This window comes from Ursus maritimus, unplaced genomic scaffold, assembly GCF_017311325.1.
Source record: "Ursus maritimus isolate PB19 unplaced genomic scaffold, ASM1731132v1 scaffold_11, whole genome shotgun sequence".
Lineage (NCBI taxonomy): Eukaryota > Metazoa > Chordata > Mammalia > Carnivora > Ursidae > Ursus > Ursus maritimus.
Genome location: NW_024423453.1, coordinates 41,708,823 through 41,730,287, shown reverse-complemented (window position 1 = coordinate 41,730,287; position 21,465 = coordinate 41,708,823). Strand labels below are relative to the sequence as shown.

General features: G+C 44.0%; 1 protein-coding gene and 1 pseudogene across 1 annotated transcript in view; one reads left to right on the top strand and one right to left on the bottom strand.

Annotated features, from left to right (window-relative positions):
• The window catches only part of TRIM2 (tripartite motif containing 2), a 55,709-nt gene extending 51,393 nt beyond the window's left edge, over positions 1 to 4,316 (bottom strand). Inside the window, exons 1-2 of the mRNA XM_040626368.1 lie at positions 4,138 to 4,316; positions 661 to 898 (exon numbers count right to left, since the gene is read on the bottom strand). Coding sequence (XP_040482302.1) covers positions 661 to 898; positions 4,138 to 4,271 — 372 coding nt within the window. The 5' untranslated portion in view covers positions 4,272 to 4,316. The remainder of the gene's footprint in view (positions 1 to 660; positions 899 to 4,137) is intronic.
• Positions 4,317 to 7,705: 3,389 nt separating this feature from the next.
• LOC121101929 lies at positions 7,706 to 7,804 on the top strand (annotated as a pseudogene).
• Positions 7,805 to 21,465: the final 13,661 nt, after the last annotated feature.

Below are 21,465 nucleotides of genomic sequence, written 5' to 3'. Positions count from 1 at the left end.
GGGCAGGAGTGGAATCAGGCAGTCGGAATCCAAAGCCAGTGCTCTTAGACAATGCTGTCCCATCAGGGGGCAGAGCTGTTGTGAATCAGTTATTTGGTGGTACACACAGGTCCTCCTAGGTTTCTAATAGTTATTATGCTTGCTCATAGCAAGAAATATGTTTGAAATTCATCCTCTATCACCTAGTATCAAGGCTTCACACATCTTTAAATTCTATTTATTATGAAGGATTAGGGCCTAATGGAGCATAAGAAAAATCTCCCTCGTAAGAAAAATAAAGAACTCTAATTAATTAACATTTTCATCATCACTCTCAATTTGCAGAATTTCTCTATTATTGAATTTTTATCCATAATTTACTCTACAGATGTTTATGTGGGTCAAAGAATACCCACTTTGCCAATAATTGTGGATTTGCTCTGCTGGGGAAACTAATCATAGGTGCTATTAGACCCAATGAAGATTGGTTTCATTATTTACATGAATTTGAGCAGAGCAAGTAAGCAGGGAAAATCGTCTGAGTGCTGCTAAAAGTATCTGTTAATTGCTCATTTGCCAGGTGGAGATCTGTGTTAGTGCATAATAACGTCTGACTGCCCAAAGCCCACCCGGATCCAAGCAGCTGCGCAGCCAGGCCGTGTCTGCGATGCACGCACTTACATTCCCATCGTGGTTTGGGCAAGAGAGGGGCTTTCCCGCAGCCACGGCGGTGACCGTCTCCAGGATGGAGGACTCCTCAACGTTGCTGCCCGGCGTTCGCTGCAGCACGTCCATCAGGTTCGTGATGAAGAAGTTGTTCTGGAGCGCGGCCACCCCCTTCTCGGGCAGGATGGAGGTCTGGCGGCACACGGGGCAGGAGAGGGTGAGACTGTGGGCGGGAATGTAGTTCTGCAGACACCTGTTGCGGAGGCAGAAGCAGGGGGACCGTCAGCAGAGGGGGCTTACCGGCTAGAGCAGAACCACCTCCTTTCGCAGGTGGGACACCTGTTCTCTGCACTTGTATGGACTCCTTTGCAGAAACTCCCTCTGGAGTCTCCTTTTCTAGGAAAATTAGATTTCCGCAACTAAGAGGTAAGGTGTACTCCCATGGGCGCTGTCAACTGATTAGGCCAATGGTTACGCTCAAGGAAAAGAATAACGTCATTGACGTCTATCTCCGTGGAGCCTTTCCCATGCTCGAGCAGCATCGGCCTCTCCAGGGAGCTTGGAAGAAGTGCAGAATCTTGCGTCCTGCTCCGGGCCTGCTTGAATTAGGTCCCCGGGGCGGGGGGGGTTATATGCGCATTAAAGGTTGTGAAGCATTGGTCTAGAATGTCCAGGGTCATGTTCACAGATTTGTGGACTTTTACAACGGGGAGAAACGGGTCAGTTTTCTGTTAGCGTTGAAATGCTTTTTACATACAAAAGCATAAGCAGATCTCAGATGTTAAAAAGACATCCTGGTGAAAATGTTGTGTTTGAAGCAGGGATTAAACACCCAGAGTCACATCAACATGATCTCTCGTCGCCTCTCCTCAACAGGCAATTAATTAAATTAATTAATTAGCAAAATGCGTTGCTGCTAATGACTTACATATATGCTGCTCACCAGATTCAAAGGACTTGCAATAACCCTATGAAGTAGGTACTTTAGACACATGAAAGAACACAGGCAGGAAGAAGCAAAGTCGCTTGTTTTCAGAACTCGAGTGGACAAGGGCAGAGCAGGAGTTCAAACCCAGACAACCGGGCACCTGCCGTCTACATAACTGCTCTGCGTAATGTTTCCCTGTTGCTCCACCAAGCGGAATTCGAACCTCTGATCCAGCCTCATTCCCCTTATTTTGTACATAAGGAAACTGACCTCAAGGAGATTAATTGATTTTCTTAAGTCCCAGAAGTAGCTAGGGCTGAGTAAATACCAGAAACGAAACAGCTTTTGCCAAGCTCACGGAGGGCATCTACATCCAGACAATAGACATTTGTCACTCCTCTCCTCCTCAGCAGCACTCACCAAACTTGACCACTGCCTCCCAGCCGTCCTCTTTTGAAACTTCATCTTCCCTCGTTTGTGACAGCACACTTACTCGGTTCTCCTGTCTGCTCTATCTTTTCTACGGAGCCAGGACAGGCTCTGTCGTTAGCACCCTTCTCTCCCGGGGACATCATATCCACGTGCATGGCCATAAGCACAACACCCCCACATTTCTATTTCTTCCACAGATGTCTCCTCTGAGCCCCTGATCTCTACAGCTTTCCTGGCATCTCCTCTTAGAAGTCTCACGGGTCCTAAAACTCAACATGTCCAAACCCAAAGCCATGTTCTTCCTCCAAACTGGGTCCTCCTCCCATCCCAACAAACAGCACCTCCGTCCATTCATCTAGGCAAAGCAGTACTGGGAGCCATGCTGAGAACAGTAATTTCCTCACTGTCCTTCGTTTTCCATATCCAGCCCACAACCGAAGGCTGGAAATTCCTAAATACCTTCCAATGTTTCCAGTTCTTGTCATCTGATTTACACCATCCTTTCTTGGGTTTCTGTCGTAGCTCTATACACTGTCACCCACCCTCAAATCCTTTAACCTTTCTCCATATTGTAGCCAGAGTGACCTCAAAACTCCTTCCATGCATTCCATAGGGACTTGTTGTGATAGGATCTCGAAAATCTCCACCACTGGCCATTAGATGGAGAAACAGAAGTGGATGGGGCTAGACCCAACCAAGAAGGCTGGGGGCAGACCCAGAACAGCTCAGAAGTGTTGCTTCCTACCTGTTAGGGCAAATAAATGGGAGCGGATCAACTGCCTGCCTGGGCACTGAGCATGAGGGGGATAGGCAGGTCTGCCAAGCTCAGACTGAGTAGCTCTCAGTGCTGTATATAAAGGGGCCGACTGCTTGACGTCAGATAATGATCTTGCCATGTGAGCCCAGGAACAGAGGGACACTTAGCTGGTGTTCATGTTTTAGCTACACCCACTAAGTGAGGAGGAGACATCACTCGCCATTTAGTCATTTTGGAATATGAGTTACAAAATACTTACATCAAAGTATAAAATGAATAAAGTAAAACGTGCTAGTGCCCAAATACCACAACTAAAACAAACAACCCCCCCACACACACACCCCAAAATAATCCCCCTAAAAAGCAAACAAACAAAAAACCCACAATGACCAGTAACAATCCACCTTCTCCCTCTATCCATCACCACCAAGATGTGGTTATTCTGTGGCAACTGAGATCTTCCAAAGTAAATCAACTTTAACAAATGTATATGAAATTGATGGCGAATGTCATTAGCATTGATTTGAAGCCGTTGGAAATGCCAATTTCCTACTCTGTAACAAGAATTAAAGCATTTTAATTATGTCTATTTAATAATAATAGAAAATGTATATAACAAGATGCTATAAAACATAATTATTCATTTTTAAGAAAAATAGTCATTTTTAAGGAAAAAATATGACCTTACCAGGGAAATATTTAAATTATTTAAATTAAATTACTAACAAATTTTATATGCTTAATTGCTTATGTGCTAAGTTAAATAAGAAGGTAGAGATGTATTTTGATAACTGATTAACTCAATGGAAAAAACTATTCAAGAAGTATAAAGAAATGTGTTTTCACACAGAGAATTGCATATTCAGGTAATTTATAATTATTTCCTACACATTTTTTTTCTCCATCTGAAACATCCTATGTTCATTAGTATGCGTCTTCTGAAGTGTCTTTGAGAGGAAGCGCCCCCTTTTAACCAACTCCTCAATACGCAGGTATTTTACTGATGTGGTCTATGGGAGGCAATGACAGATTTTTAATTGGCCCTCACCAGAGGTCCTCTATGAGGGAACCATGGTTGGCAAAAATTGCTTGACGAAGAACAAAGGGAAAATTTTAAATTTTAAAATCTTAAAATATTTAATGCTCCATGTTCTGTGGAAATGAATCAGTAGCTTCTGGATTGCTTTCTCTCACTTATAATTATTTAAAATAGAGCAACTTATTGGCAACTCATGATTGTATTTCTAGATATCTATCATAAGCCCAAAAGATCTATTGTCTCCCATTGGTCACAGGAGAATCCTGGAAAGAACTCTTTGGTAGGTTGTAAGAGATCAGTCTGTGAACCTCTTCTCCGAGCACAAAGGAGGCTTACCTCTCACAAAAAGTGTGCAGACAGGGGAGAACCTTGGGATTCTTGTACCGTTCCAGGCATATACTACAGATCAGAAACTGCTTGTCGATCTGGCGCACCACAGGACTTGGGATGTGGGTGGCTTCACTGGCCATCCTAGACCACTGACATGGGAGGCCGGCTGTCTTTGACCCTGCGCGCTGCTGCTGTCAGACAGAAAAGATACATAATAACTTGTAAGTGCAAATCAATCGTCGATTCATTCGCTATAGGCGTTGTGCTATGAATACAGGTAGAAATCCATGCCAGTGACCTCAAAATGACCATAACCAACCCTCAACGCTGGCAAGGGAACACAGTGAGATGCCTTTTTATTTTATAAATCAATAAAATGATCACATGTTCACCATGCAAACAAAATAAGTTAGGAAGAAGTGCGTTGTCTAAAGAGGCATGTTGCTGGGTTTCAAAGCAGTGGCAGCTGAGGGGATCGATGCTTATACAGCTCTGCCTGTTCATGCCTTCATTCATGACTATATTTGACTATATGCCTACAGTCTTAATAAAATGTAGTCTACATTAGGGGCGCCTGGGTGGCTTAGTCGGTTAAGCATCTGCCTTCGGCTCAGATCATGATCTTGGGGTCCTGGGATGGAGCCCTACCTTGGGCTCCCTGCTCAGCAGGGAGTCTGCTTCTCCCTCTCCCCCTGCCTGCCACTCCCCTGCTTGTGCTCTCCCTCTCTCTCTGTCAAATAAATAAATAAAATCTTAAAAAATAGATATAGTCTATAATATAGAATAGTCTCATTAAAATAAAATGTTTTCCGGGGTGCCTGGGTGGCTGAGTCGTTGAGCGTCTGCCTTCAGCTCAGGGCGTGATCCCAGAGTCCTGGGATCGAGCCCCACGTCAGGCTTCTCCGCTGGGAGCCTGCTTCTTCCTCTCCCACTCCCCCTGCTTGTGTTCCCTCTCTCACTGGCTGTCTCTCTCTCTGTCAAATAAATAAATAAAATCTTTAAAAAAAAAATAAAATAAAATGTTTTCCCAACTATGGTACTTGAAGGAGATCAAAGTGTCACCCCAAAATATGCCATCTTGATGTAAGGATTATTTTGAGCTGAAGGCAAATTGAGAACGAGCAGACACGACAGGGACTTGGTGGGGTGGCAGGAGGGGCTGGCAGGCGGGGGAGAGGGTGTGGGCACTCTGCCCTCTCCCATCTGCCTAAAAGCGGAGCATAGATTTCCCATTTGGAAAGGAAATTTTCATTTATGAAGGTGCCCCACTCTCCATACCAAAAAAAGGAGACTCTAATCCTCATCAGAGAGAGCATGGAGAGGAATCTGTGTAACAAACCTTACTAAACCACCCTTATGTACCGTACATTTCCTGGTCACTTTCCCACAATTCTCTGCCCCGAAGCCCCCATTTCCTTTGTCTAGCCACTTCCCCACAATTTGTCATCCTTTGTTAAAATAGTATATAAGCTCCCCGGTCGAACGGCCTCTTTGGGTTTTCAGTTCTCTTCTGTGAAGCCTCCATGCATGTAAAATTAAAAATATTAAATTAATAAACGTCAGTAGAATACAGTATACATACTCCTTTGGAAAAATAAACTACCAATAAAATGTGCCCACCCTTTTCTCCTGATAATCTGTCCTTTGTCAGTTTAATTCACAGGCTTCAGTGACAGAATTTAAATGTGTAGAGGAAAAGTTTTCCCACCCCTACATACTGTTAACCTGCAGGGATAGAATAATTAGAATTTTCTATTAAAATCTTTGCATGTGATTCAGTGTTTTCTTCAGAACTAAAGGTGTGTAAATTCCAGGCTAAGATGTATTTGCTATGCAGCAGGGACAACAGGCAGATGATTCCTATTATTTTAAGAAATGTCTGTTCGTATTCATGTGTGGGCATCTGACGGACCAGGTGAATTAATTGAGAGAAGTTTTCAAAATGTGAGGGATCATGCCAGAAAAAGAGAATTAGAAGAGGGCAACAGAGAAAAAAGTGGAGGACCTCTAAGGGAGGGAAAAGTTACAACATAAAACACAGCTTCATTATCTACCTTGAAGAACATCTGGCTTCTATCCCAAAGGGTAAACCAAGGTTAAGCTAAAGTGCACTTCCTAATTTTCTAAATACTTTATAAGGTGTCTATGGCCTCCCCAATTCCAAACAGAAACACTCTTTTGACAAAAAAAAAAAAAGTAGTTAATTTTCAATATGACCCTAGGCAGGAAGTAATATTATTCTCATTTCACAGATTTTTGAAAACCGAGGCTCAGTTAAGAAGTTTGCCAGAATGCAAAACCCGTAGCCTGTTCACTCCTTAAACCACCACACCTCCGCTGACCTTGTGTTTGAAGAAGGCTGCATGTACGACGCAAGGTTGGTTTATATATAAACCAAGTTTTTAACTTGGTCTGGGACCTGTGTTTAAAGCTGGGAAATACACCATACTTACAGAATCAACAATTCTACACTTTTTAATGGAAACTCTTTTCAGACGTGAATGATAGTTCTTCTTTCTCCCCACCAAATCACCCAATTCTTTAAAAGTATGTCAGCTTGTGGGGCGCCTGGGTGGCTCAGTCATTGAGCGTCTGCCTTCAGCTCAGGGCGTGATCCCAGCGTTCTGGGATCGAGCCCCACATCAGGCTCCTCTGCTAGGAGCCTGCTTCTTCCTCTCCCACTCCCCCTGCTGTGTTCCCTCTCTCACTGGCTGTCTCTCTCTCTGTCAAATAAATAAATAAAATCTTAAAAAAAAAAAGTATGTCAGCTTGTATTAAGAAAATTCGACTATTGGGGCGCCTGGGTGGCACAGCGGTTAAGCGTCTACCTTCGGCTCAGGGCGTGATCCCGGCGTTCTGGGATCGAGCCCCACATCAGGCTCCTCCACTATGAGCCTGCTTCTTCCTCTTGCACTCCCCCCTGCTTGTGTTCCCTCTCTCGCTGGCTGTCTCTGTCTCTGTCGAATAAATAAATAACATCTTAAAAAAAAAGAAAATTCGACTATTTATGTGTATTTGAGTAGTTACATACATGACGCAGCCATTTTCCAACTCTATGTTTCCAGATAAGCTCATTAAAGAGCATGATTAATGAACAGATAGAACCTTGTGAAAGCAGCCGCCATACAAGAGGGTCACGTTCCAACAGAACTCTCTGCATTAGTTAAAGCAGTGTATGTGTGACATGGCTAATTAGCCTGCATGATCTGCTAACTCTTTCATAGGATGTCTCCCTAAAGAACTAGAATAGAGAATGATATTCATTGATTGAATTAAATGTGGCTCATCTCTCAGGAGCTCAAAATGTTGGCACATCATCTGCTTTTCTTTAACCACATCCCTATGACATCAGAACAGGGAAGAAATGGATTTGTCTGTCTTTAAGATAAGGAAACCGAAGCTGAGGGTTTAAATGACATGCCCAAGGTCATCCAGGAGAATCAGTGAATCAGAAAGCTCGGATTTCAAATCTTCTGCCTTATCTGATACCTAATCTTACACAAGTTCAACCCTTTCCAGTATGGGGTGTGTGTGTGTGTGTGTGTGTGTGTGTGTGTGTGATAAATATTATGGGGTGCTCACTTCAGTAGCACTAAAATTGGAACTATACAGAAGATTTGCTTGGCCCCTGAGCAAGGATCACACACAAATTCGTGAGGTGTTTCATATTAAAAAAAAAAAAATCATATTGAACTTTTCAGTTAAAATCAATTAAAAATAATTTTAATTTGAATAACTTTTGAAAAATTTCATATCGCCCTTTGAAATAATCAGTCATGCCGAGGATTGAAAAAAGCAGAGAGAAAACATTGTATTGATTTTAGTGTTTTTTTTTTAATCTTAGAATTTTAGGGTTTGGGTAAGGAAAAAAACATTTGTTTTTTTTTTTTTTTAAGATTTTATTTATTTATTTGACAGAGATAGAGACAGCCAGCGAGAGAGGGAACACAAGCAGGGGGAGCGGGAGAGGAAGAAGCAGGCTCATAGCGGAGGAGCCTGATGTGGGGCTTGATCCCATAACGCCAGAATCACGCCCTGAGCCGAAGGCAGACGCTCAACCGCTGTGCCACCCAGGCGCCCCGAAAAAACATTTGTTTTAATCAAATGATATACGTTGGCTAAATGAAATTTCCTGAAGTGACATTTTATTCTCCAACACTGAACTAAAAACATTTCATTCTAATTTTCATCCTAATTTTATGATAATTACCGTAGTAGGTGAGAGTCAGTATTGTTAATTTATATGGTAAATTAAGTTTACTCATGAACACTGATTTAAAATCATGACAATATTACAGATCTGTCACAAGTGACTTGTTGAAGACATCTGGATTTGCAGGACTCTCAGAATCAACACAAAAGTTCTCCAACCCCCGCAGGTCCGCAAAGCGCGACTTCGCCAGGGTAATGATCATTTCCTGAATATAACTGGATACCCACAATAGAAAGACAATTTGGCTACTCCTAAAGGGCTACTGTGCTGAGGAAAACCAAGGCACAGAAAGTGCTACTAAGCACTGTGGGAAGCTTTCCATCAGTCTGAATATGCCGCAAGCAATACACATAAAACGTATGACAGCCTTTAATCAAAGTGTTTGGCCACTCCCACAGTTTCTGGTCATTCGATTAGAAAAGCAATAAATACTGTGCTGGATTCTAAGCTGTTCTCCTTTCCCCATCATGGTTTCTGAAGTGTCAGAGATCCTTCTTACTCACAGGGCCAGCAGAAATAAGCACGTGCTAATAAGAGAGATCAGAATACAGAACTGCTCTTCTCCCGGAGGTCCGCAACATCAATTTCTGGAGGAGAGCACCCCCAAACATGCCAGGGGTGGACTTTGTCTCTGACGGAACCTGAATCCTTTTGGATGTAGGAACTAGCACTGCACGTATTGACAAAAGGCCAATGGACAGGAAATGACAGAGAAGGGAAGGCAAGCAGAGCCCTTTTTAAACTACAGAAATAGCCCACATTAGTGTGCCATGGACATTAACCAGTTATGAGAGCTCTCGCTACGCGGGGAGGCTGGCTGAGGTTCCCTGTCAGAGGAAAACCAGCAGCAATACTGCTTGCAGAGGGGTTCAGTCCTCCTCTCAATAGCACCTTCTCAATCGGACCATTCTGTTTAAAACTGAAACTTGCCCCCCCATCTCCTAGCACTTGCCATCTCCAGTCCTTGCTCTATGTCTCTCTATAGCACCAGTCACTTTCCGATATAGATCATAATATGTTTATCTTGCACGATGGCTCCTCCCCACCTCTCTAGGATGTAAGATTCACGAAGGCAGGGATTTTTGTCTGACTGCTCACTGCAGAAGTCCCAGCACCTAGAACTGTGCCTGGTACACGAAAGACACTCATTCTTTCTTTGAATGAACTGAACAAGTCAAGTATCGCATGGGAATGGACTCAGTGCCAGGAGTAGAAGAGTGCTGCGGGCTGACTTACATAATAAAGAGCGTGGTCGTCACCAGTCATGCGAATGTTTTCATTTGACACCAGACGGTACCTACCTTCCCGTGTGATCGTCTAATCTCCAGCAAGATAAGCCATCAGCCAGAGGGTAAATAAATATTCAGGGACATACTGTTACACACTCACAGATGCAGAAAAGAAACTGGGAACCACTGAGGACACATCTGCGTGGAAATACAAAGTCTGAGAAGGTTGACACATAAATTCCTCACTACTGGGGTGTGCCAACTCCACAGCTTTCGAGGGTAACAACAATGCAATGAGCACAGGACAGAATCCTTGGGCATAGAAAAACCCCATCCCAGCCTTTCTTGCCTCACGTCATCTCTGGTATTTTTCCTGGCTCATGTTCTCAAATCTCCTAGAACTTGTGGAAACTACAACCAAGTGGAAAAACAGAACTTGAGAGGAGGAGAGGAACCAAAAGGAAAATGCCTGTGTCCACAATTCTAAGGTTGAGACCGCAATTCCCACCCCAGATTATACCATTTGGATCAGAAAATGATCCCGATGTTTCATTGCTGACACCAGAGTGCAGGAGAGCAGGAAGGGAGGGCGGAAGACAAATGACAGACTGAAAGCCCTCTTCCCGAGAAGGGGAGAGAGGTGGTGACAACTTGTTGGCTGGGCTAGGAAACACGGTTGGGAAACAGGTCAAGATTCCTTTAGAAAATCAAATTTGAACATGTGATTTGTGGATAGGAGGCAGCATATTTGATTATGTGCCCTCCTACAGGCACTAGGTTCCACTTCTATTTAATTTTATGGCATTTGTGGGTTACTGCTTCTCTCTGTTGCCACTCGGCTGGCTTTATTTATTAGCAATGTGACATTTTTGCTGTTCTTGGACCAATGACAATGGTGCAGACATGCTAAAATCAGCTTCCCAAAAAGTTAAAAATCTTCTGGTAGATTTATAGAAAGAAAACCTCGAACCACTAGAATTATCTGTAACTCACAATGTTCTCTCTTGTACTGCCAGGACAGGTGGTACCTCGAGCACAAGGCCCAGGTGAAAACATGACTGAAGAAACAAGGTGTTTTTAGTTTTGAAAATTTATGAGCATATTATTATTCACCTGCAACTGAATTTGCATTGTAACAGAGGACTTGACTAGAAGAAAGAAAAGAGGACAATCTTCAGTGAAATTAAAACAGGGTGACCTATTTCTAGTTAAATCAAGCATGTATCCCAAATGGGCCATTTTGTAAATTAGAAGGCCAGATGCAAGAGCTTTCATGACAGTATGTGCATGAACGTGTGTGTTTGGGGGTGAGTGGGTGTCTATTCAGAAGGCCATCCACTTTAACTTCTGTCTCCAGGCAAGGATGTGCCCAAATTTTCCAAGGGTTCCTCTTATTTCCAGGATCGGATGTATGACAGCTTCCCTAGGTTGCTGGGTTTTACCACATGGAAGCTGATTTATGCCAAGCCCCCGACTTGTCTTTAGGAGATGGATAGCTATTTCCTCTACCTCTTAGTATAGGTAACTGTTTGCCATTGCCTTCTTCATAAAAGTCCTCACCTTTTACAACATAATTAAGTCAGTTCTTAGGATCTACTTTGGGTTTTCTAAGTTGCGGAAGGCTGGGTCTGTGTGATGGAGCGTTAAGTCGTCAGGCAAATTGACATTCATCTTACAGTGCCCTGGGACAGTCAGGATGCTGGGGTCCCCTCTCCCCACATCCATCACCTTGCCAAGTCTCCTCCCTTGCTCTCCTTTGGGACTGCAAGGAGGCTGCATATTCTGGGACCACAAAAGAGGCAGAGGACAGCCAAGGCCCTAAGCTCTGGAAGTTGGGTGAGGTTAGCAAGAAGGGGGAAGGGAAATTGACTCTACATCAGAACCTCAGAAGGCATAGGCCCACACAACACCAAACCCCTTTTTGCCCTGGTGGATAGGAAGTGCATTATTTAACTCTGTTGTTGATTAGAATAAATGTTTGCCTTAATACGTTTTCAAGAAGAAGAATAAAAAACACTTAATGGAGGAATGCGGGCGATTGTGAACATGAGGGCCCACTTGGGTAAAGGAGGGTAGAAAGACTAGCATGCAGATAACAGTAGTGAAGGTTCCTTCCATGGTGCAGTTTGAATAATTACACTGGGCTCATTTTTCCCTCAGTATCTGGTTTAATCTAAACCTTCAAATTTGAGGAGGAAACCTGATCTGTTAATTTCAGATAATCTGCGCAAGAATGATATTCAGAGAACTCTAATAGCCAACCCCATTATAGAACAAATTCTATTCTGACACTAAAACCCTTACATAAGTAATAAAGGGCACAGATGGCATCAGACATTTAAAAAAAAGCAATCACAGGTGTGTGCAAATTAAAATTATGCCACAATTAGATGTAACTCAGTCACATCTTTTAAAGAAAAAAACTATGAGAGTAAATGATTTGGCAGCAAATTTTTTAAAGTTTGGAAGTATTTCTCTTCAATCATACATGCAAATGTTTCGTTCAAGTCTTAGTTTTAACCAAGAGATAATGAAAAGAAGCACAAGGGAGTCTTAAAAATTAAACCTAGGTTAAATTTTTTTAAATTGCCACACATTTCTAATTTCTTCTACTTAAAGATAGATAAAAGAAATCGTACGTTTGGAGAAATTAATGTCTCCCAATATCCAAATGAAGGACATTTTCAATTCTTAGTAAGACAAAGAATGAGTATTTTTACTTATTTTGCAAGCAACAAAATCCACCAAGCTTTTATCATATAAGTAGAAAAAAAAAGTCATCTCAGGCTTATAATATTAACTATGGTGAAAAATATGTATAGATTTTATTCTCCATTTTAAAAATATATGGAATATATACCATGCATTCGTACTTCTCGAAACAGGCACATTCTATCAGAGAACATTTGTACATTCAGTCCTGTTTTAATCTTTCCAATGCAAATCACTTGGGTCTTTCTAGGGGAAAACTGGGAAGAAATACTTAGAGGTTTAGGAAAGGCCACTACTCACGTCTCTGTAACAAAAAGCTGCTTTCTCATACCACAGCACACATGAAACTTCTCATTGTGTGCTTGCTCGGGAGGGGCGTGCATTATTTAACATTACAGCCTAGGAACAGTGCTGCTAAAGCATCTGCCCGAAAATAATGAAAAGCACCAGAAAATAGGTTCACACTTGGCAGAGCTGAATCCTAATACTTAAGAAATCATTTTAAGAATCTGGACAAACAATGCCTCTCCTTACATATTCTAATCTAAAAAAATTAACAAAAACCTCTAACAATTTATTCACGGGGAATAAAGCCGCAGTAATTCCATCTCAGCCAAAGCTACAAACTAATAATTTTTAAAGTGCTTCATTCTGAATCCAGGTCTGCTCTTTAAAGCAATGACACTGAATCTATCTTAAGATAGAAATATCATTTTGCCTTTTGGTTCAGAAATCCACTTATTAACATTCAGTATTTAGCTTAAAATAAATAGCCTTTCTACTTGCTTTCCTGTCCTCCCAAAATAAGGAATAATGACAGGGTGGGGCACACTAGTAGAGAAAGCTGTCAGAAAAATCATATCCACTGTTTCAGGAAGCAAACCTAGGGTCCAACCCAAGGATTTTTTTTTCCCTGTATAAAACTACCATTGAACTCCACCCAGATTTGAGTCTACTTCAAAAGCAGGGGAAAATGTCAAAAAAACAAAAACAAAAACGAATCATCTTCTGCATATTTGCCGATCATCAATGGCATTCAGAATTCAGAGGGTCGAGTCATGCATTATGAATGAATGGGTTTCCAATGGTAACTGGGAACCGTGGCACTCAACCCCAGGGTTCTCCGACAAGAGGACCGGGTGGGGGAAGGGTCGAACCGCACATTCTCCTCCACCCTGGGGTATGGAGGAAGGAATCCTGCAACTTAAATATTTCATCCCCATCTTCCCACCCAAAGGAGAAATGCTAGGGGGTGGGGGTGGGGGTAGGGGAGATATTCTATTTAAAATAAGCCGAATACACATTAAAATGGAAGACAAGTAAAAATAAAAATCTAGTCAGATCACATGAGGAACTTGGGAAGAAAATCTTGCACGACTTTCTCCCTATGCTTAATTTGGTGCCTTTGTTTAAGCAAAGAGTGGGTCTCCCTCTATCTGATAGTTACAGAGCATGCAGCATCACCGAGAGAGAAGGGCGGAGAAAAAAAAAAAAGAAAAGAAAAGAAGAAGAAAGAAAGAAAGAAAAAGAAAAGAAGAAAAAACCAGAATAGAGAGAGCAGGAGAAATCAGTTATCCACCTGGCATAATACTCAGCAACCGGAACATTTAGGACCTACCCATTTCTGCAGACAGACTAATCAACGAGGCAAAGAATTAAATCCTCCCAAGCCTGTGGCTGCAGCTCCGCGGCAATCCAAAAGAACAATGCACATTCTGCTAACCTCCCAAGTTGGGAAGCACCATGCAAAGAGACTGGTTAAAATTCCCTACCATGCAGTGCAGCCATCATCAGAAGCCCAGCATATCTTCTGCTCTGTGTAGTGATGTGCCAGTTCATGAACAGAACAGAGAAGAAAAATGGAGGAAAAGAGAGAAGGCTCAGGAAAGTCGGCAGGAATGTTTCTGGGTCATTAACAAGTGGGAGACCCCTTTCGGTATTCAAACCAATCAATCTTTATCTTACAGGACATCTTTTTCTCACTCAGCGTCTGTTGAAAAGACTGCAGCAAACCAGGCAAGGGATTGTGGGATAGGGATGCAGCAGCGAGCTGCAATGAGATTCGCGGGTGGCTTGCTTTCCCCTCTGAGTCAGCAGTCAGCTGTTTCCACGCTCTCGTGCTGGGCCGCCCAGGTCCATCACCCAGAATGTGGCTGCACGATTAACCCCGGGAGAGGCACCCGCGCACGTCTCCCGGCTCCACGCAGCAAGGACCGGCACGGAGTTACAAATCAAAGAGGGTGTGCTGATCAGCAAAAGGGGGATGCAGTGAGAACAGATTCTAGAAGGAAAACGAAGGGTATGATGCCTGAGTTCAAATTGAGAGGTGTGTTTTGGGTGAGTGTGCGAACACACACTTCTCCACGTTAGGAAAAACATAGCATCTGTTTCCTTGGGCTTTCAGTAGCTTGAAAGACAACTGTAAATTTATAGAAATGTCAAACAGCCCAGTTCCACAAGCATCTACTACTATCTTTTCCCCCTCTTGGTATGTACCCAGAAACCAGGTCCATAAAATACAGTTCTTTAAAGACGAATAATGCAAATGAAATTCCTCTGCTTTTTGTGGTTCTAATCATTTGACAAAAATCATGCAGTACATTCATTTGCTTCAGGGGTGAACAGAACCCCTTGTTTTTCTGATGATGGGAATGTTTTTCAGTTAAGGGTTGAGAAACTTGACAAACCTTACAGACACACAAAACTTGATTTCCTAGCAGGTGACTAAACTTATTTTTTAAAGGGTTTAATAAAATAAAAATGATAAAATAGCCATATAAAAATAATTAGATCCTCATATTACAAATAATACTTTAGAATTTAAAAAGATTACATATCAGAATGGAACTTAACAATTGTTCCCTTTTCTACAGCAATGGAGTCAGGGAACCATATTGTATTCCATACGTTGGTTAGTTACTAGTTTAAAAGTAGACACTAAACATTTTATTTAATAATAAAATTGTTGGGGTGCCTGGGTGACTCAGTCGATTAAGCGTCTGTGTTGGGCTCAGGTCATGATCCCAGCGACCCTGGATAGAGCCCCATGTAGGGCTCCCTGCTCAGCAGGGAGTCTGCTTCTGCCTCTTTCTCTGCTCCTCCCCGTTTGTGCTCCCTCTCTCAAATAAATAAATAAAATCTTTAAAAAAATAAAATTGTTAATTCTCATTTTTTATTACATTAATATTCATCACGTTCTTTCCATGCAGTCAGGCATTGATTGCATTGAGCCCTGTGATGGGGCACTGAGCTCTGCAGAGCAGTTATGATTACCTTTGGGGGAGTGGGTCATAGAGAATCCAGTGAGATCGACAGACCCAGGACATGCCAATTTTGCCATGCTATTTCAGTGGTACCCAGTTCTCAAGAGCCCAGGTGAACATCCTGTTTTAGAAGTTTTGTTTTGTGGGGTGCCTGGGTGGCTCAGTCAGTTAAGAGTCTGACTCTTGATTTCGGCTCAGGTCATGATCTCAGGGTTGTGGGTTTGAGCCCCATATCAGGGCTCCCTGCTCTGCAGGAGTCTGCTTGAGATTCTTTCCCTCTGCCCCTCCCCCTCCTTATGTGCTCTCTCTCTATAAAATAAATAAATAAATCTTAAAAAAAGTTTTGTTTTGTTTTTAAACAACTTTACCGAGATATAATTCACATACCATACAATCCACCCATTTAAACTATACAAGTCAATGGCTTTTAGTATAGTCACAGATGCAGGCAACCATCACCACAGCCAATGTTAGAACATTTTCATCATCTCAAAAAGGAACTCTGTGCCATCAAGCTATCACCCCTACCTTCCCACCCCCCACAGTTACACAACCACTAATCTACTCTCTGTCTCTATAGTTCCCCCCTATATATTCTGGACATGAATGGAATCATATAATATGTTGTCTTAAGTGTCTGGCCTTTTTCACTTAGCATAATGTTTTCAATGTTCATCCATATTGTAGCATCTATCTGTATTTCGTTCCTTTTTATGGTTGAAAAATATTCCATTGAATGGACATAGCATTTTGTTTACCCATCTAGAAACAGCTGATGGTCATGTGGGTTGTTTCTACTTTTTGGCTATTATGAATAATCCTGCTATAAACATTCCCATACAGGTGTTGGGTGGACATGTGTTCTGTTGTAAAAGTTTACAATTTAATTAGCACTAACTCCTAAAACTACAAGCAGGCTACCCCCACTCCATTTTACCATGTCCTCTTCCTAAGACAGTCCATCACAAAGGAGCCTGACCTGTATGGTGGGAGTCCCTCTTCTTCCCACTTGTGCTGCTGCTGGCCCTTTCTGAAGCCAAATCCCTTGAATGCTGACCTCTCCCCACAGCATCCTCCTGGCCTCTCTCCTTCTCTTCCTCTACTCAACCCAAACTCTGGGGCCCACAGCTGGAGCGGGTCTCTGTTCTCAGAAGATGGTGGAACAATGGGAGAGATCCTTGGTCTTGTTGCTGGGCTTGTATGCACAGAAGGTCTACTACTCATTCGATCGCTCATGCCAATGAATACTTGTTGAATGTCCAGTGTGTGCCAGGCACTGAGTATGCATTGAGGACCTCAGCCCTCAAGAAGGTGAAATCTGGGGCGGAAGACTGATTAGTGAGCAGGCAATTGCTACATGGAGTGGTAAGTGCTTTGACAGGAAGAAGAAGAGGAGGCTCTGGGAGCCCACAGGAGGGACACGCTGGGGCAGGGAGGTGTGTGGTACATTTCAGGCATAGAGCACAGCACTGGCAAATGCCTGGAGGCAAGAGATGGCTCATAGGAATTGAGAGCAGTAGTTCAGGGTGGCTAGAGCCTTAGGTGAAGATAGAATAAATGCGGGTCATATGTGTTTCTGATCTTTTACCCAGAATTGGGACTCTTTCTTGGAAACAGCATTATATAGGACAGTTGGGTTCCAAATACCTTCAACACTACGGCTTCACTACTGTATGGGTAGATGAGTTTGGAGGGCTCAATCTGCAACCTAACAAACATAACATTGTTTATTACAGGAAAGCGCAGCCTCATTTTTAGCGCATGTCTTGGCAGAGGAATACAACTATTCACAAACTGGGCCTTGGGTTACCACGGGATGTGTTAGCAGGCCACAGCATCTTCTCCTTGTCACTCCCTGGCAACAGGGGGATGGTGGTGGTAGTGGCTGTTGGGATACCATGGCTCAGGTTCTTTCTGAGGCCAAGCTTGCTTAATTGAGGCCTCACATAGCCAGATTATAAAGCTGCAAGAGCAGAGAAGCGCCCCAGATCCTTGGGATGGAGGATGCTGCACACCCCACTGACTTCTTGGAGCTGTCTTGCCCCTCCCCCACCATTTCCCTCCAGTTGAACAGACATTAGCGAGTTAACTGTCATCAGTCACTTTGACTGCGATGTACACTTAGGAAGCATACAGAGAGTGAATATGAAAAGAACAGAACCTGTGTTAACTAAACGGGGTTTGACAAGATCCTGGGAGACAGATCCAAAATGTACTGACCATGGATTACATGCCAGGTTCAACCCAAAGCCCTTCATATACAGCCTACCTACCCCAATCAAGGACATTTTTCCTAGAAAGTAAACTCCTTAGGATGGCATACAAGTCATTTATGATCTGGCTCCTGCCTTCCTTATTTTTCTTCACCTCTGTCCTCCCCAGTCATACTCCAGTTCCAAGACATGTCACCATGCATTTTTTAACAGTGGCTCTGAACCAGGAAATGATACCTCCCCCAGCCCCTCCATGAGTGGTGGGGTGTGCATCTGGAAATGTCAGGGGGCATTTTGGGCTGTCATATTGATTGTGTGCTCAGGGAGTGGGCAGGTAGTCCCAACATTTAGTTAACTGGGGGCAGGTGCCAAACATCTTCCAATACATGGGAGAGTCTCATACAAATACATTTGTGTTACCAATAGCACTCCCTTTAAGAAAAACTAATTTCAGAGGTGCCTGGATGGCGCAGTCGTTAAGTGTCTGCCTTCGGCTCAGGGCGTGATCTCGGTGCTCTGGGATCGAGCCCCACATCGGGCTCCTCCACTAGGAGCCTGCTTCTTCCTCTCCCACTCCCCCTGCTTGTGTTCCCTCTCTCGCTGGCTATCTCTACCTCTGTCAAATAAATAAATAAATAAATCTTAAAAAAAAAAAAAGAAAAAGAAACACTAATCTCTAGGTTCACATTCCATTTGTTCTGTTGGGAATGCTCTTTTCCTTTCCTGACTCCTTCCCCTGTTTAACGCCATTGAATTCTTCAGAACTCAGCAGACACCATTCACTTTAAGAAAAATTCCCTGCCTCCTTCTCCAATCCCAAACCCTCCAGCCTCCATTCTAGATTGGGTATCAGTCCTAGTGCTCCATGGCATTCTTTGCTGAAAATTATTGATGGCTCCATATTTTACCTCTAACTCCCCAGCCCCTAGCACAGTGCCCGTCACATAGTAGATATCCAATAAGTAGATACAGAATGACAAAAGTCCTTCTAGAAACAAATGAGTAACATAACATGATATAAAGGTAAATGTTCATCTCAGAATTGGAAAATAGTTGGAGCAATAGGGAGAGGCAGTTCTTCATATTTGGTGGTTTATAATTTATTTTTATCTTTTTTAAAGATGTATTTATTTTAGAGAGAGACCGAGAGTGCGAGCAGGGGACGGGGAAGAGAGAGAAGGTGAGGGAGAGAGAATCCCCAAGCAGACTCCCCTGCTAGGCAGGGAGCCTGATGCAGGCTGATCCCAGAACCTGGAGATCATGACCTGAGCTGAAATCAAGAGTCGGGCACTCAAGTGACTGAGCCACCCAGGTGCCCCTGATTGGTGGTTTGTAATTTAGAAAGCACCTTCATAATACATTTTTCTCTTTGATCTGCAAAGCTAATCTAGAAACAGAGGAGGCATCATTGTTATTATAGTGGAAATTGAGGTTCAGAAAGGTTACATGGGGCACCAGGGGGTCTCAGTCAGTTAAGCTGCCCACTCTTGATTTTGGCTCAAGTCATGATCGCAGGGTTGTGAGATGGGGCTCTATGCTGGGTGTGGAGCCTGCTTAAGATTCTCTCTCTCCCTCTGCCCCTGCCACCCCACACAGAGAGCCCCCCCCCACAAAAAAAGAAAAAAAAAAAAAAGAAAGAAAGAAAAGAAAAGAAAGAAAGGTTGCATGACCAGGCCAAAGTGGAGGAGCAACTGTGTAGTAAATGTGAACTGGAGTTTGGCAGGGTCAAGCTCCCTCCAAAGACTCTGGGGAAGATCCCTCCTTGTCTCTTCCAGCTTCTGGTAGTCCCAGGCATTCCTTGGCTTGTAGGGGCATTACTGCAGTCTCTTCCGCCATTGTTATGTGGCTGGCATCTCCCTGTGTGTCTCTGTGTCTTTGCATGGTGCTTCCCTTCCTGTGTCTCTCTTTTTTCTTCTTAAAGGACCCCTGTCTTATTGGATTAGGACCCACTCACATAAAGTACAACCTCATCGTAACTTGACTGCGTCTGCAAAGACCCTATTTCCAAGTAAGGTCACATTCACAGGTACGGTGTTTGGAACATCAGCCTGTCTTTCTGAGGGACACAATTCAACCCACAACACCTACCATGGGTAAAAGATTAACATGAGGCCTGGGCCAATGCAGGCCTACCTGAGAATAACCTGGTTTTCCCACAGCAGTGTTCCTTTGAAAACAGTAAAGATAAACAGGAAATGTTATGCATGCATCATTTGTGGGGTGCACCAGTAAGACTGTGAGGTGGCTACATAACTCGGATGACATAACAGATTGGTGGGGGGAAGGGAGTAGTACCACCTCACACCTTGGCTCTCATCCCTGGTACATACCGTAAGTGGGTAAGGGGGCAAAGGAAGCTGCTGGGTCTCCAATGGGATAAAGGTGCCATATCTCCTGGTCTGTATTTTATGCCAATATTTCCTAACCGTCAACTGTGCCTTGTGAGTCTGATCAGCAGCTGGAACCCACAACCACGGCTGTGCTGCTGGTCTACCCAGTCTGAGTTCCTTCCCATTGATCTTCCCAAGCCCCTTCTCACCTGAAGATGTCCTTTACAGAGAAGCCTGAAGCAAAACACAAGGCTTTGCCATCCATCCATATATCAAACTTCCCAGCGCCACACTAGCCCTTCTTATTCTTTGTCTTGCTCTGACAATAGCAAAAATAAAAAGCAAGAGCAAGCAAACAAAACGCTCTTGTTCGGCCATGGTCTGGCCTGGATAATTCATAGTTGACTCTTACCTGTCCTGAGTTCGCCGGGAAGTTAACCTCCCAGTCTTCACTGGATTCCTAATTACATTAACGTCCACACTGATGAGCATATCAGCATCAAGTGTTGTTTTTCCCTTCAGCGGAGTTTCATGATCACACTTTTCATTCTGACAATTAAACACAAGGCGGGGCCAAGTTCCTGCGTGCTTGGGTGGTTTACCATGTTTAATTAATCAGGGCAGGGGCTCGGACTAGCAGATTGGGATTGAGCTAGTCCGGGCCTCTAGACCGCAGAGGTCCCTCGGTGGCTGGGCGGGCCGAGGCCGCGCCCAGACCAGAGCCGGGCGGGACCGAACCCCGAGGGCTCGGCGCGGGGAGCCCTCCGGTGGCTGACGTGGGTGCGCCGCTACTCAGGCCTTGCTAGGCGCTGCCTCCCCTTTCCGCACATTGCTTTCTCTCTACCCCCATAAAACGGATTATTTGCAAACGAGCAGGTAGTGCAGGGGGAACTTGAGAATTGTTCATTTCTGTCGACCAGACAATACCACGGCTAGGACTCTACTCTAAGATAATAGTCACGGACGCGGACCAATCTCAGCCAGCCCGGCTTCCCAGGCCCAGCGGAGCCCGGAGAGCATTCACCGCCCGGCTGGGCGCTGCCGGCGGTGGTTTCCACGGCAACAGGTTCCTCCCCCAGGGCGCCGAGCCCCGCCCCCGCCCCCGCCGAAGAAAAGCAGGCGGCCTTCCCCACCCAGGCGCCCACGGTTCTGCTTGTATTATGAATCACTCTTTTTTCCCTTCTCTGTAGGTTTCCTTTTCTAACCTTACTTCCCACCGGGGAACAGGACCACTCTGTAAAGTAACTGATTCAAGGGCTGGCGATGGGAAAGCCGGGGGAGAGAAGGGAGTCAGGCCTGCGGGGACAGCAATAAAAGCTGTGAGCCCCGGGGATCGCCCTGGCCTGACCGCCCCCCCCCCCCCCCCCCCCCCCC